The sequence below is a fragment of the Mesocricetus auratus genome, unplaced genomic scaffold, assembly GCF_017639785.1.
Source record: "Mesocricetus auratus isolate SY011 unplaced genomic scaffold, BCM_Maur_2.0 Super-Scaffold_100007, whole genome shotgun sequence".
NCBI classification, from domain to species: Eukaryota; Metazoa; Chordata; class Mammalia; order Rodentia; family Cricetidae; genus Mesocricetus; species Mesocricetus auratus.
The window spans coordinates 6,752,593-6,769,470 of NW_024429191.1; the positions used below are offsets into that span (position 1 = coordinate 6,752,593).

General features: G+C 49.1%; 1 protein-coding gene across 2 annotated transcripts in view; it reads right to left on the reverse strand.

The window, feature by feature from the left end:
* The window catches only part of Rbfox1 (RNA binding fox-1 homolog 1), a 2,068,553-nt gene extending 2,051,992 nt beyond the window's left edge, over positions 1-16,561 (reverse strand). The window contains exon 1 of one of the 2 annotated variants that reach the window (XM_040747948.1): positions 16,285-16,561. In XM_040747948.1, coding sequence (XP_040603882.1) covers positions 16,285-16,488 — 204 coding nt within the window. In that variant the 5' untranslated portion in view covers positions 16,489-16,561. The remainder of the gene's footprint in view (positions 1-16,284) is intronic. The other variant, XM_040747949.1, reaches the window with a different exon arrangement.
* Between the last annotated feature and the right edge of the window lie 317 nt (positions 16,562-16,878).

Genomic DNA, 16,878 nt, shown 5'->3' on the forward strand with positions numbered 1-16,878 from the left:
TCCCCAATTAAGTGTTTTTATTTAAAAGTTTCCTTGGCCATCATGTCTCTTCACAGCAATAGAAGAGTAGTCCCCGGCCTGTGTCCCCATCCTGATAGCTCTATCAGGGACCCCATTCCCCCCTGCAGGCTGGGTGACTACTTGTCCTGCTGAGTTCTTAAAAGCGTCCAGCTGGGTAAAACAGAGTACAAGACTCCAGAGCAGCAGCCATGGTGGACCTGTTCCGTGCATGGACCTACAGCCCCACTGCAGGCTGTATTCCAAGACTCCTGTAGGCAAGAAGATTGGACACTGAGTCTCATGTAGCCAGGGATGGCCTTGAAGTAACTACATAGCTGAAGTTGACCTGAGAAACTTGAACTCCAGGTTCTCCTGCCTCCACACCAGTGCAGGAATTCTAAGCATGCACCCATGGAGTCACTACTGCTCAAGTTCACTTTTCTTCCAAACCAAAGGAGAGTTTCACCACAACACCAGGACTGACAGGCCTCACACTCCAATCTCTGTAACCGCAGCTACAGCTTCTCTGAGCCCCAAACTCCTGGTAAGTGGATATACTCTGATCATTGTCAAGGTTGCTGCCCTCCTCCGTGGACTTAGGGAAGAATTCTGGGCTCCGTGGCTGATTAAAATCCAGACAGGTGCAGAGGCCAGGTGTGGGGGAGGGAGGGTCAATGTTCCTGCTCCTAGTCTCTCGACCTTTGGAGCCATTGGCAGCAAAGATACTTAATAAGTGGTTCTACCAACCACAGGCTCAGCCTGGGGACTGAAGTTGCAAGTGTGAGCACAAGTGTGCTAAACATTTTGCTGGGCTGATTAAATGATCTGGGATTGTGGAGAGCTGGAAAGTGCAGGTCCAGAGCCAATTATCCTGAGTTATCTTTAGTCCCCTAAATAGCCATTCATTGATCTCCCCTGTGGGTAGTCCGGTATCATTGTGATTATTAAGTAAATTCTTTCAGGATGTATGAAAAAACCCTAGCTTCCAACAACCCAAAGCTGAGAATGTCTTCAGAGCACACCTGAAGCATAGAACAGACTCCCCTATCTTGCTGTAAGCCACCTACGTGGTGTATTTGAAACATGCCTTGATGTATTGTTTTCTTTGTTCCATTACTATAAAAACTTTGTGACTACACTAGGAAGGTGGAGATACACAGATCCCTGGGGCTTGCTGGCCAGCCACTCTCAATGAATTGGTGAGCTTTGGGCTGAGTGAGAGACACTGTCTCAAAAAAAAAAAAAAACAAAGTGGAAGGGCTGGAGAGATGGATCAGCAGTTAAGAGCACTGGCTGCTCTTGCAGAGGACCTGGGTTCAGTTCCTAGCACCCACAACAGGCAGCTCACAACTACCTGTAACTCCAGCTCCAGGGATCTGATGTCCCCTTGGTCATCAAAGGTCTGCACACACATGCACAAGCACACACATACACACACACTAAAAAAATCATGAAGCTATTATCACGTTATTAACCACATTGGAACATGCTGTTCAGAGCATCCTGAATCTGTGTTCCCCAGCCATGTGTACTCATATTTGGTTGCAGATACTATGTGCATCTGCACACACATGAACACGCACACATACACATGCACATACAGTAAATGAGATATTACTTGTTGCCAAGAAAGGGAAAGAGAGAGGAAAATGGGCCATGGGTGTGCGCTGAGAAGCCTGAAGGACACGCAGCTCCATGGAGACCTCATCAGTTATTCACAAAGAAGCTGCTGGGTGCCCAGTGCTGGAGGAGAAGGTGCTGGGAACTGGTGAGCCTGGAGACTTAGCAGGGACCCCCAGTGTGGCCTGCCGTGTCCCAGGCCACTCATTTCACTTGCTTGACTTTAGAACTTAACTCATGCATAAAGCAAGGCTTTCGATCACATCTAAGGAAAATTCCAGTACAACGTACTCAAAAATGATTTTTTTGCTGAGAAACAAGTTTCTTTCCAAAAAGAAAAAAAGATTAGTAAGAACACAGGCACTGCAGAATCAGAATTAACACAACCATGGTGGGTTTCTGATGCACAATGCATTTTCAAGGACAATGGAAAATGTGCTTTAGTCTCAAAGCAAGCTTAGGACAATGCCAATCAAGGTGTTTGCCCAGTCAGACCTTGAACTCCTCTCTAATCCAAGCTAGAATCCCTGACGGAGCCTGAGTTTTAGTCATCTTTGCCTCTGCCCTGCTAACAAAGTGGAGCCCATGGGCATTCCACACCAGTCCAGTAAATGATCAGAAAGCAGAGGCAATTGCCAACTCCAGAAAAGTCAGGATTCCAGGCATGGCTAGTAACTCTCAGACACTGGGGCCAAGTTCCTCAGGCAACCATAATTCTGCATGTGAACTAGAGCCCAATGTGTGACCTTTGTTGCAAAAATAGTCTGCATACCAGCCCTGGTTTACCTAGGACCCAATGTGCCTGAGATTGCTGTAAGATCTGCTATAGGCCGTGTCTCCTGCGTGACCAGCAACACAGATACACACAACACACCCCATCCTGAAAGTGTCATCCAGAAGCCCCTACCTTCAGCTGAGAGTGGTCCCGATCAAGGCTTCACCTTCCCTATCATGCCTTTAACGGAAATTTTTACTCACAGCATCAAGATGCGAACATATACATGGGACATGTAAGACCAGAATCATGGCATCTTCACAAACTAGCAGACTCATGCAGCCAACACTCAGTGTGGTGACACACAGAGGCCCCTGACAAGATCCCCAGACCCCTGATGGTCTCTCCCTATCCCCAACCACCCACAGCTTCAGCTGTCCCACTCAGGTTATGCTTTACTGAAGCAGGACAATATCCACACAACAGCAAGCGAAGGCAGGTTCCCCCCCCCCAGGACATCCATTGGTATCTGGAGATGTGTGTGGCTGTCACACTATGGGGAAAGTGTGTTCCTGGCATCTAGTGTCTGTGGGCATTAGTGCTGCACCAGGAGGCATCAGCATAGAAATATTCTAACCAGAATGGCAAAAAGGTAGCAGTGGGAAATCTGGATGTGGCCAGCTCATGTGACCTGGCGAGTGCGTGCCTCCTGCTCTAACCCTTCCATTCTGATCCACCCAGAGATTTCACAGGGAGGAAGGCAGGATTCAAAACAAAGACTTTGAGAGACTGAGAGCCTGGACCATTAGAGTGAGGACCCGGCTCCCCTTCTTCCTTCTTGTGTTTCAGGTGATTTTTCCTTAAATAGCATTGCTGAGCTCCAGGCACCAGGAACCCTGAAAAGCTGTGGTTCCCACGGGAGTGTGTGCACACGCCCAGGTACACGCTGCCACCTGCATGCAGTCGCCTAGCCAGAGAGACAGACAAACAGAAACTCACGGAGAGGCAGGCATAATACACATGGCCCAAGGCAGAGCATACGGCCCTGTGAACACACAGCCAGCCACACAACAGAAAAGCCTTGATGGTCAAGGCGCTGCTAAGCCTGCTTCACAAAGTCTTTCCCCCAGAAAGAAAGATGGATTTTTCCCTCTACTCAAAAAGATAGATTTTCAAAACAAGTACTTTCTCCATCTACAAGCAGGCTTTACCTCCTGAGCCACACATATTGATCAGCCTTTTATTGTCAATTTTCTTTTAGTTGAACTGGAGAAAAATATAATCTAATTAAACCCCTCCTGATGGGTAGGAATCAGTCACCCCAAATCCAATTCCGCGTGCTTCTGTGACTAAGGTGTTTAATCTGGGGGGATGACGGAGCGAAAGCCTGGCCATGTTTTAATGCAATTAGCATGGGTTGCATGTATCTGAAGACTCAAGATGTCACACTTACTGCACCACAGATGTCACTGACACCCCCACAAAGTCCCTGGAACACGGGATCAGTGCTGCGAGCTCCCCCTCTACACGGGATAGGCGAAGCCGTTGGCACTCCCTTGTCTAATGGCACCCACACTGTGGCTCTTCAAGCCACTGACTCCTGATCTATTTTGTAAACCCGTAAAAAAATATTTAAATTTTGGAACCAACATAAAGTTGACATTCCTTTTCTTTTTAACAAGAAGGATGGACAGACAGACAGATGGATAGAAAAATGTGGTAAATGTACACGATGGAAGTTGTGAAGAAAAACCAAGTCATTTCTGCAGGAAAAAAATGGATGGAATTGGTGGTCGCTGTATTGAGAGAAACAAGCCAGACTCAAAAGACAAACGTCACATTTCCCTCACTTATGGATCCTAGATTTTATATAGCTGCATAAAATCACTGACGTGAAATAAAACAGAGGTGAGGCCGTCTGAGACAAGGGGAAGTAGGAGGAGGAGAAGAGAAAGGAGGGTGGGGGGAGCATCCCACTCAAAGTAGACGGCATACTTGAATGAAGATGTCGTCATAGGAACTAGGGAGATGCTCCAGTCAGTAAAGTGCGAGCATGAGAAACTGAGTTCCAATCCCATCACCCAGCTCAGGGAAAAAAATGTGGGCTTGACATTGCACACGACAATCCCAGCAATGGAGGACTCCTGGAGCTCAACGGCCAGCCAGCCTAGCCAAATCAGTGAGCTCCAGACTCAACGAGAGACCCTGTCTCAAAAACTAAAGTGAACAATTGAGGAACAATACCTGACATCAGTCTCTGGCCTACATGTGCATACAAGCATTAGCACCTGAACATAGATGGGCACACCCATACACACACACACACATACACACACACACACACACACACACACACACACACACACACACACACGGGGGGGGTCCTTAATGAAACCCATTAATTACCATGAACAATAAATATATTAAATGCATGTTTTATGTACATGAGTGCTTGCCTGCACACACATACATGCCTGGTGCCTGCAGAAGCCAGAAGTGGGTGTTAAGTATCCTGGAATAAGAATTACAGACCGTTGTGAGCCACTATATGGGTGCTGGGAATTGAACCTGGGTCCTCTGAAGAGTAGCCAGTGCTCTTAACCACTGAATCATCTATCCAGCCTACAACAAGAAAACTCTAGGAGACTTCTATAATATCAGTTTCACATACACAGACACACCGCCCACCAGTCAGGATGGACCATGTGCTGCTGCAGAATACATCCCCTATAAAGACACAACTTGCTTTTCTTTCGTCTGCACTGTGTATGGAGGAGTTGGGGGTTGGGGTTCCACACTCGCCTGGCCTGGGAGTTGTAGAATGAGGCTAATGGGCTTTCACACCCATCCCCAGATCAGGTAAAACAGGGAGGACAAATGAACACCCAGTCTAGAATCTACACCCAGTGCTTCCACCCCAGACTACTAATTACAGCCACCCCACCACAGGATGGAGGAGGATGTGTGCTCTTTCCACACAGAGGGAGAGAGAACCAGGATGAATGTTGGAATTTTTTCTTTCTTTGTTCTTTTTTTTTGCTTTATTTCCCTTTTTACTGTTTTAAAATTTCATTTTACATTCCAACCAAAGTTCTCCCTCTCACCCCTCCTCCTGCCACTCCTTGCCTCCCCCCCCACCAGCCCACTCCTCATCCACCCCTCCCAACAGGTAGGGGCTCCCATGGGGAGCTGAGGAAATATGGCACATTAAGTTAGGACAGGACCAGGCTCCTCCCCCTGCATTAAGACTGAGCATGGCATCCCCTCTTAGGGAATGGGCTCCGAATGTTGGAAATTCTATCCTCCAGGGAATGATAATGTCTAAAATCTGAAAACACACACACACACAAAAACTTAAATATAATTTACAGGATTTTAGGATGAGCAATAACCCCACCCCATCCCCCAAAAAAGAAAGAAAATCTTCTGTCAATGTCCACAGTCTTGTGTTTTCTCAATGTCCCTGTTTCCTCGTGCCATGAGTATTTGACACTAAATCAAGAGGGACTAAGTGAGATGCACATCTGAGGAATGGGTTGAAAAATTAACGAGAGAGCACAGCCTTCTTAGGTGCCCTCACCACCAGAGTGCAGACTCACAGAAATGTTCCTAGCACCCAGCACCTCTCGCGTTTAACAGCCCGGCTCCAGAATCCTCTGTTTGATCTCTGTGCCTGGAAACCCCCAGACATAAGTCCCTACACCAACCACATCCTCAGACTGTGCGCCCTTCCTGCCTCCTCTACCCCTCCCAAACTTACTCCTCACAGCCTTGAGTCCCCTTCTTGGTCAATCATCTTTGTCAGCCTGGACCCCTCATCTGTAGCACGTCCCTAAACATGATCTCCCCTCCTTCTAACACACACACACACACACACACACACACACACACACACACACACTGCACACTGCACACATGGCTTAACCAGCAGCAGCACACCTATGACAGTTCAGGCTTTGGGGTACACTGAAGCTGCCCAGGCCTTTCTGGTACACACTCCCTGCTGTTCACTCGGTGCCTCTTTCAATGCTGTTTTAAGCCCTTTCTACCTATCAAGGTCCAAAAACCCATCCAGACACCTCTCTCTGAGAGAAAGTCTCATACATCCCAATATTTTAGTTTCCTTTCTGTTGCTGCAATAAAACAATGGCTTATTTTGCTCACACTCTCAGGTCACAGTATACTGCTGACACAAGCCAGGGAAGGAGCCCAAGTCAGAAACCTGAAGGCAGGCATGGATGCTGTTCTGGTAGTATAGCCGATGGAATTCAGCCAAGGCTAGCTGTCTCTAACTCTCTTACACAATTCAAGCCACCTACCCAGGGAATGGTGCTGCCCACAGTGGGCTGGGCCTTCTGCATCAATAAACAAACAAGACAACCACCTCAGCCTCCCCATTCTGGTCTCCCTAGGCTGCTCATCCCACCCAGAGATGCAGACAACTACCCAGCCCACTCAGAGATGCAGATAACTGACTACCAGTGCTCCCCAGCCCAGCACCCCACAGTGACCATCCCAAGCTGCTTATGCCAGATCCATTCCCCTAGGATCCTCATGACTCAGATATCCCGTGCTCCAACCCAGCCTGGGGAGCCAATCCATGTGGACCTACCCACCTCTACCTCCCCAATCCCCCCACACCTGTGTGATTTCCATAGCAACTGTGCCTCTTTGCATCTCCACCAACATAGTAACCTCTAAATCCAAGAAACCACGTGGAAGGGACTTCCTGACGAGAACTCCATTGCCCAGGAATTAAAGTCAATGACTGACAAGTGGAACCTCAGGAGACTAAAAAGTCTGCGTAGCTAAGGAAACAACAGGCTGATAAGGAAGCCCACAGGGCCAGAGGACTCTTTCCCAGTGTACATCTGACAGAGGATTAATATCCAGAATACACAAAGAACTCAAAAACCAAAGAGCCAAGAAATAAAAGACCCAATTTTTAAAAATGAACTGTGGATCTGAAACAAGGGTTCTCAATAGAAGAAATAAAAACTGCTAACACCTCAGAAAGTGTCTTTGGAGAGCACATGGGTTCCCTGCAGCCTAGTGATGGGGGATGTCCTTCTGTATGCTGTGAATATATGTTTCTCTTATTGATTAATGAATAAAGCTGTTTCGGCTGATAGACAGGCAGGTTATAGCCAGGCAGGAAGTATAGGCAGGGCTACTGAGGAAGAAAGAGGCTCAGACATCACCAGTAAGCCAAGACCACATGGAAATTCACAGATTAATAGAAATGGGTTAATAATTAAGAGAGAGACAGTCAACGAGAAGCCTGAGCCATCGATCAAACAGTTTATAATTAATACAAGCCTCTGTGTGTTCATTTGGGACTAAAAGGCTGTGGGACCAAGAAGGACAGAAACTTTTGTCAACGGCCTAGGAGGAGGGAAAGGCACTTCCTCCTCTGAGCCACCCCTGGAGGTTCTGTTGCTGGCCAGGGATAGTGACTGGAAGAAGGCCTGTGCAGAAGCTGCAAGCTGCTCAGAGAAAAACAAGATAAAATGTACCATCTGGATGCTGGAGGCAGAGCATCGGCAGTCAGTCCCAGACAGTCTGGATCTTGGGGAAATGTTCATTTCAATAATCCCAGTCCTTGCCCTTGCAGATCCATTTCCTCGTCCCTCTGCCTCTGTTATCATAAAGGCTTAGCCCTTAGTCCCTAGGAGGCCACGAAGCAGGGAAGCTAGCCTCACTGTACAAGTGGAACTCTGACATTTGCTGGGAGACCCACAGGAGAGGGGCCTCAGAAGAGGGCAAGTCACCACTCCTTCCTCTCTTCCTGACGGTACGAAACTTGAACAGCCTGCTAACAGTGGCAGGAGATACCAGGTTCAGTCCAATATCAAAGACAGGCAAAGCTGAGACTGCCTGCTACAAGGTAGCTTATAGTCTCTAAGACTGTAGCCATTTCATGAGCACCTGTATTCATTCTCCCCACGAACTGCAGAGGGTGCCAAGACTTCCTAACCTGGTGCTTTCAGAGTACAAGGACCAGCAAGATCAGAAGACATTTTCAGCTTTGGAGGCACCACCGTCCCTGTCCCAAATTCCTGAAGCTTCTGCTATAGTGGGGAAGCAGTGAAAGACAGCATATGCATGAATGTATCTAGTTGTGTTTCAATAAATCTTTATTGATCTACACAACCATGGGCTGCAGTCTGTCCCTGCTAGAGTATGACATTTAGGGCAGCAGAGACCAATCCATGTTGTTTATGGGTGCTCACCTAGCTTACAGTTGCTCAAATATCTAGAGATGGAATAAGAAGAGCCACACCTCCCTCCCCATGGACAGAGGTGAAGCTTCCTAAGGGCACCCACCATATTTTGTTATCACATGCTGAGGAACCACCAGAGCAGGTTTCCACAGAGGCAGGTTTCTCTTCCAAGGACCGAGATGTGGTGGAGCAGGGCATTGTGGGCAGATAGAGTTCAGGACTTAGAAGAAAGTGCTGTACCCCTCTGCAGACTGTTCTATGTACAGATTCATGCAAAAGTAGGGGGTACAAGCAAGCCACTCTTCATATCCAGGGTCTCCACAAACTCCGCCCACCACACAGTGGCAATACTCAAAGGGGCTGGGGAGATAGCTCAGTGGTGGAAGTGCTTGCGCCAAAGTGTGGGCTCTGGAGTCTGGATGCTCACATAAATGTTGGGTATGTAACTCCAGCCTTAGAAAGGGGAGCTGGGGCTCTCCAGAGAAAGCTGGTCAGTGAGACTAGCCCTATTAGTGAGCTCTGGGTTTGACTGAGAGACCCTAGCTCAACGAATAAAGTGGTAGAGTATTCAGGAAAGAGCAGTCCCAACATCAACCTGAAGCCTCCAGACACACACAGACATGCGCGCACGCACGCGCACACACACACACACACACACACACACACACACACAATTCATATACACACATGCACATCACACCAAAAAAAATCTGAGAAAAGGAAAAATATCAAAGGATGAAAACACTTTCTTCAGTACTAAACACAGAGAGGTTTGGGTTTTTTTTGTTGTTGTTTTGTTTTTGTTTTTGTTTTTTTGCTATTAAGCCCTAGACAGAACAGCTCTGTTAGGAACACCGTGCTGTCTAAGTCACCTACAGATTGCTGAAAATCTACAGGAGACTGCATGGATCACACACAAATGCTACATCATTTTATAAGCAGGACTTAAACACTAAGGAGTTTGGTGCCTGAGGTAGACCAGAAACCCAGAGTGAAATGCTACCAGCTTTAAGAGATAGGAGATTTTGGACTGCACATGGATGGCTCACAACTCAGCTCTGAGGTAGGAGGGTTACTGAGACTTCAAGACTAGCCTGGGCTACATAACGAAACCCTGTCTCAAACAAATAAAACAGTACCACAGAGATGGCTCATCAGATACATGGCTTGCTGTGTACCCCAAAACTCTTTCTGCTCTAGTCCAAAGGGATGTCCCTTGCTGTGCTTAGGACTGTACCCCAAACTTCTGTCCTTTGGGAGACATTAACTTCTTTCTGATTCCTATTTCCATACCACACCCCATGGAAGCTTGCTATACAAACCGTAGACTCGCCGTGTTTCAGTGGGTGGCCATGTCTCTGAGCTATCCTGAGAGAGCATTGCCAGGGGAAAGTCTCCATCTCGTTTCAGAGAGAAGGTTTCCATGGGGAAGTCCAGCTGTGCTCAGATGCGAATCCAGAAACCCGGGTGTGTTCCAAACACTGTGTATCACTGTTTGGTCACTGGTTGGTTCTGGAAGGCCTTGGCAGGCTCCAGAACAGAAGTGAACACTGGGTATCGTCTGCTCTGCACTCCCATGTCCCTGCCACCCGGAATCCCAGCAAGCAGTCTGGGGACCAGGGAACCTCAAGCAGAAGCAGAAAACAGAGAATCTTCCAGAAGGCTGAAACGGACAAGAACCCCATTTGGATTCTACCAGCGGATCTGAAAAGAGTAATAGAGTTGGGAATGCCCACATAATGTTAAATAAGAAAAAAATAAAATTTTGGGCATTGGCATGGCTCAGCAGATAAAGCACTTGCCACCAAGACTGCTGACCCGAGTTTAATCTCCAGGATCTACATGGTAGGAGAGGAAAGACTCCCACAAGTTGTCCTCAGACCTCCAAATGCACACTGTGACACATGCATTCTCCTCTCTCTCTCTCTCTCTCTCTCTCTCTCACACACACACACACACACACACACACACACACACACACACAATTTTACAAAGAGGTTATGCATTCACTACCTATTTTGTACCCTGCTGAAGTGTAGGACTCTGTCCCTGACACGGCACAGCCATAGCTGTTGAAATCAGAGGTGTTCACAAAACTGCCACTCTTGGTGTCCCTCTGGGGCAGTGGGGAGGTCAGATAGCACACAACACCCCTCACCTCCTTGAGGAGGTGAAAGAGGTCAACTATTGGGGTGCCCTGCTCTGTGGTAAGGTTGCCCGTGCTCCTGTAAGCATGCCCAGGCTTTTGTGAGTAGCCTCCAATAAGTTCTTTGCTTCACCAGACTGGACTTGGTGAAATAGTTTGCCTGGCCTGTGGCTGCCTTCTCTGTCTGGGGTGAATGGGAACAGGCTCCCCAGGCATCAAACAGTGGCTCTCTTGAGCACCTTCACAAGTTCTGAGTGTGTCAGTGGGAGAGAGCTCGCCTGGAACACACTGTGGAGGTCTGAGTGGAGATGCTCCCCACAGACTGGTGTTTGAACGCCTGAGCCCCAGTTGGCACAGCCAGGAGGTGTTTCCTTCCTGAAAGAAGTATGTCACTGGTTTTGAGAATTTAAAAGTCCGGGCTACTCTAGTGCTCTCTCTCCTCTCTCTCTCTGTCTCTCTCTCTGTCTCTCTCTGTCTCTCTCTCTCTGTCTCTCTCTGTCTCTCTCTGTCTCTCTCTGTCTCTGTCTCTGTCTCTCTGTCTCTCTGTCTCTCTGTCTCTCTCTCTCTCTCTCTCTCTCTCTCTCTCTCTCTCTCTCTCTGCACTTGAGGTTTCAAATGTAAACTCTCAGCTTTCAGCCCCAGCCATCATGCCTCCACTCTGCCACCATGAACTCTCGTCTTTCTGGAACTGTAAGGTCCAATGAACCCTTCCTTCTGTAAGTTGCCTAGGTCATGGTGTTTTATCACAGCAACAGAAAAGTAACTAACACATGGGTGAAATTCTGAGTTACACCCCCCAGTATAGCAAAAACAAAATAGACAACACAGGCTGAAGCAATAGCTCAGTCATCTATGTGCTCACCTTGGGCCTGAGTTGAATGTCAAACCAATGTCAAGGGGTGGTGGAGAGAAGGCTCAGCAGTTAAGAGCACTGGCTGCTCTTCCAGAGGTCCCAGGATCAAGTTCCAGCAAGCGCATGGCAGCTCACAAGTAGCTGTTACTCCAGTCCTAGGGTATCTGATGCCCTCCTCTGGCTTCCATGGGCACCAGACATGCATGTGACACACAGACATACATGCAGACAAAACGTTCATACACATAAAACAAACAAAATTTTTAGAGAAAGAGAGAGCTGAACATGGTGGTGGGCTTACAGTCCCAGCACTGGGGAGGCAAAGACAACTGTATCCCTGGGGCTTGGAGGTCAGTCAACCTAGAGCAGTAACAGCCCCAGTGTCAAAAAAAAGTGTTTCCTGTTTTCTAGTCCTGGCTTACTGCCCTGGCCTTGAACCTCTTACATCAACATTCACCAAGAGGAAAACACGCTCTCTCCTACCTGGGGTTTTTCCACTGTGCTGTAAACTTGTATATAAAAGTTCCTCCCTCCTACAAGACAGAGACCTCTTAGCACTTGCAATGAAGACACACACACACACACACACACACACATTCTCCTGGCAATAAAGGCAGCACATGCATGCTCTTAGTACAAACAAGTGGACGTCTGGTCTTTCTTTTCCTGATACCTCAGAGTTGCTTGTGGTGCGGGCGCCACAGTGGATAGCAACAGATGAGCGACACTCTAGATTAACCTCAGGAAATATGTGCAAATACAAGTGTGTGCTCACATGCACATAAAGAAGTAAAAGTAGACCAGCAGTCTTCGACCACCTTGCCTCCCTAGCAGGCCACTGACAAGGTCTAGAGACATTCTGGCTATCGCCTGGGCAGAGGTCAGTTCCAACACTGCTCACCCAGCAGCTCAGGGCAGCCCTGACACCTTCACTAAGAACAACCTGGACCCACTCCGCAAAGCAAACAGTGCTGAGCCTGAAGGAGCCCGAGTGGCCCATCACCAGCAAAGACGGTGTCTTAGTTAGGATTTCACTGCCATGATAAAACACCATGACCAAAAGGAACTTGGGGACGAAAGGGTTTGTTTTGCACACAAATGGAAAGTCAAAATCCATCACCAAAAGAAACCAAAGCAGGAGCTCAAGGCAGGAGTGAATCAGAGACCGTGAAGGAACACTGCTTACTGTCATGCTCCCCATGGCTTGCTCGGGCTCCTTTCCTTTACAACACAAGACCACCTGCCCAGGGAGAGCCCCACCCACAATGGGCTGGGCCTCCCACATCAATCTAATCACAACAATATCCTACACTACACTCCATCCTACTTATGGAGACACTTTCTTGATTGAAGTTCCTCTTCCCAGGTAATTGTAGCTTGTGTCAAGATGAGAGAGAGAGAGAGAGAGAGAGAGAGAGAGAGAGAGAGAGAGAGAGAGAGAGAGAGAGAGAGAGAGAGAGAGAGCCCACAGTATTGATGCTCCTCTACCAGCACCCCTGCTGTCAATGGCCTTCCTATTCTCATCCCAGCTCCAGGAGGGATGGCTCCGCAGGTCCATCAGGGATTTGCGGGATTAGGGATGGGGGGCTCACTGAGAATTCAGCTCCACCCAGCAACAACCAGGTCACCCAGTACCACTCATCCCAACTGACTGGTGAAGTTGAAGCAAGTAGGCAATTCCCTGGAGAGGTTTTTCTCCCCTGCAGGAAGAGCCATGGGCTGCCACTCACACTGGAATTCCTCCCCAGGGTTAGAGAAACTAAGAAGAGAAAGAAGCTAAGAGACTTCTGACCCCATGAGGCAGTCAGCAGTATTTTTCTTTCTGGGGCTGGTTTACATGGAGTCTAGATTTTAGTAGTTATTTATGTACATATGTGGGAGAGGTGTGGGGATAGGTCATAAAACTAGGAAGTGCCCAGGAGAGGAGGAAAGAGATGAGAAGAAACAGGGTGGTGGGCAACAGAAGGCAGTAAAGACAGACTGACAGGGACAGGGTAAACTGAGGGAGGGTGGGAAAGAAGAGGAAAGGAGATTTAAATGCCTGCTTGTGTATGCACAAGTGTGTGTGGGTGTGCTTGTGTGTACACAAGCGTGCATGTGCATGTATGTGTGTGCACTTGTGGGTGTGTGGGTATGTGAGTGTGCATGGGTGTGCACACATGTGTGTGTGTCTGTGCATGTGTGTGTGTGAAAATGCCATAATGAACTCAATACTGTATTGCTAAATTTAAAATAAGAATATAAGAAATACTGTTTACAATAAATGGAAGAAGAGTGATAAAATGAGAAAAAGGAGAGATAAGAAGTCCTCCCTAGCACCCCAACAAGATGCCACACTCAGGGGGTCCTGGAATTCTGGTGTGTCACCTAAAAGCCTTCTTTAGCAACCAGCCAATCTCCTGCCCCAAAGACAAGAGCACAGCCAGGAATCCACCCAGAGGGACAGCCAGTCATAGGGAAGCCTCAGATCACCAGGAGCAGGGATGAGAAGGGATATTTTATCCCTTAAAAAAAACATGTCTGGATGTAGCCTGGTGGTCCAGCAGCTTTGCAGAGAAGAGTCCACAGTGACCTGTCACTAAGGAACAAGAAGGTTTGTGACACTTTCAACAAGCTAATGGTCACTAAAGACAAAACTCACGGAAGGGGGGCTGCTCTCTGCTTGACCCATCCTCCCAGAGCCCATGGGTGGAAACAGAGATTCTGCCCCACCCACGGGAGGGACATCTCTCTTTGCCACCCCTTCACCCCCTGCTTCCCATTCTCTGTGCCTACACACACACACACACACACACACACACACACACACACACACACCAGCCTGGAAACACTCCTGGATGATTAGATGACACCAGCAAGGAAGAGGAATTTGGCAGGTGTTACAGGCAGCCCTGGGCTCTGGGCAATGTTTAATCTGGAAAGCAGAAATATGAACATAGGGGGGCTACAGAACCCCTGAAAAGGAGGGTTATGACTGGGCTTGAGAGGGATCGTTTCTGTCTAGTTCCTGCATATTCGTTCCTTCAAACCCATACCATGGGGTCTCCTGCACCCACACCCTATACTAAAGACTCGGCAGGTTCTCTGTCCTTGTAAATTCCACAATCTCTTAACCTCCAGAAAACACTCATCGGGACATGCTGACACCCCACCTAGAGCTAGTTCCTTGGGGTGAATTTTGTCGATAAATCACATCATTGAGTACATGAAACCACACAAAGCGCATCTTCCAGAGAAGCCTTGCTTAGCCTCAGGAATAACAAGCCCACGAAGCTGGGCCTATTGACACATTTGTTTTATCCACAAAGACGCTACAGTCAGAGAGGTTAAGTGATTTGCCCAAGGACACCCAGCTAAGGTCAGGCAGAATGTGCACTCAGACTGGAAAACTCAGCACTCCACTGCCCTGGGTCACTTCCATTGATTCTGGATTCCTGGTCTTAAGCAGAGTTTCATGCCAAAGCAAGAGGTGAAGGAAGGTAGGGAATGGACTCTCCCAGCCACAGAAGTTTCATGACACTACACAGTCACTGTGCTTGGGACCAGGCATTTCCTCACACTCCCTTCTAGGCCTTTCCACCATGTGGCCCAGAAAACCTTCCATAAGTACTGTCTTCCCCTGGGATCTCAGAAGCCAGTCACCTGGCTCCCATGCGTTTGTGGCCCTCTTCAGAATGCAGTAGCATCCATGGAGAGTTGTGAGCATTGATACGAAGCTTCGAAGTTCCTAAGAGTAAGCCCATGCCAGAGCCACTGAGCTCCAATGTGGCCAGCTGCCACCCAAATGACTCAGGAGAAAGGGACCGCTCCCTAGAGGGGCTCACCAGCAACTCATCAAATTGATATGACAAGCTCAGCCAAGCAAACATGTCGGGGACCGAAGAGTTCAAGTCCGCTAACCATTAAAAAGCCGTCAAAGTGGCAACCTCTCCAAGGACAGCAGCCCTCATCAGCCTCCAGGTATGTAGCACACAGTCTGCCGGATCTCAGCTGGGAGAGTCCAGAGAGGGAGGCCAAGTGGTCTCCATCTCATTTGTGCCCCCAGAAGCAACATACCACAGAGGCACCCTTGGCTGGTAGGGACAGAGCCTAGTAGAAGTACCAAGGGGAACCCAAGAACTTTGCCTGTCTGTCCCCTTCTGAGGGTCTGTGGGAACTGGGGTGGAAGCCATGTGCCTCTTGTCCATACTCCCCAGAAGACTTAGAAGGGACAAGAGAGCAGGAAGGCGCCGGGCTGGTGACTCGTGCACACTGACTGCAGTCCCAGGCTGAGTACCGCAGAGCTTGGTGAGCCTGGTGATGCTTATGTCCCCACCTGAGACCCTCCCCTAAGGGACAGTTTTGCACAAACATCGAAGTCCCAAAGAGATATCCCGACAGCCCTGGTCACAATGTGGGTACCTGCTCAGGGCTGCTCAAGGCAACCCCACATCCTTCTCCTTCTGGGGGCCCTCCAGGATACCCCTTCCCTCCTTTAGGTAAGCCACATAGTCCAGCTGGGTCTGCTCCCCACCAGTCACACCTCGTGGGCTTATTAGGCAGTCAACAGCACATAAACACAGTTCTTGCCACCAAGAATCCAGATCCCGGGGCGGTCCCTCCAAGCAAGCAGCACAATGCGCCTGCAGGAGTTGCTGCCCAGTTACCAACTTCACCAGACGATGGTCAAACATCCCTGGACCACCACAGCCGTGACCCACGTCCCAGCTGCCCCAAGATTACTTACACTTCTGCCTTCACCACCTGTGTGGGAGGCGAGCCCGTCCCGGGTTGGAAGCGGTGCGGTGTCTCCGTCCTGGGGCTCGCTTCCCACTCGCTGCCCCAGCCTCAACCTCTTCTGCTCCGGAGCATCGTCCTCCCTTCTCTGCCGGCCCTCCCTGCCTCCTCGCAGCTTGCCTGCATCTTCAGGGCTGCCTGGGGGGCTGGCCATGGCTTCAGGTGGGGGGTTTTGGTGCCTGCTATCAGAGACGAGGAAGGAAGCAGGCGCCTCCCGCTGCAAGCGGCCTCGCGGTGGCAGTGGGGCTTCTGCACTCAGGCTCTGGGTCCGCGCCGGGCAGCTCTGTGCAGCTCTGCTGGTTCACCACCGCCCTCTGCTGGCCATAATGGGCACTGCGTGTAGACCGGTCAGGACTAGGGGCCCACTAGAGCGGGTACCCACTGGGTGTCCAATTGAGGCAAAGCTCTGTCTCCAGCCAACTCACAACCGGTGTCCTAGGAAGGAAAGTAAAGGGGGGCTCCCGGAGAGGCTGGGAGAGGCTGGACAGCACAGTCACTCTGGTGGTTGGCTCTATTTGTATCTGGAGTGATTTGGGGCTTGTCA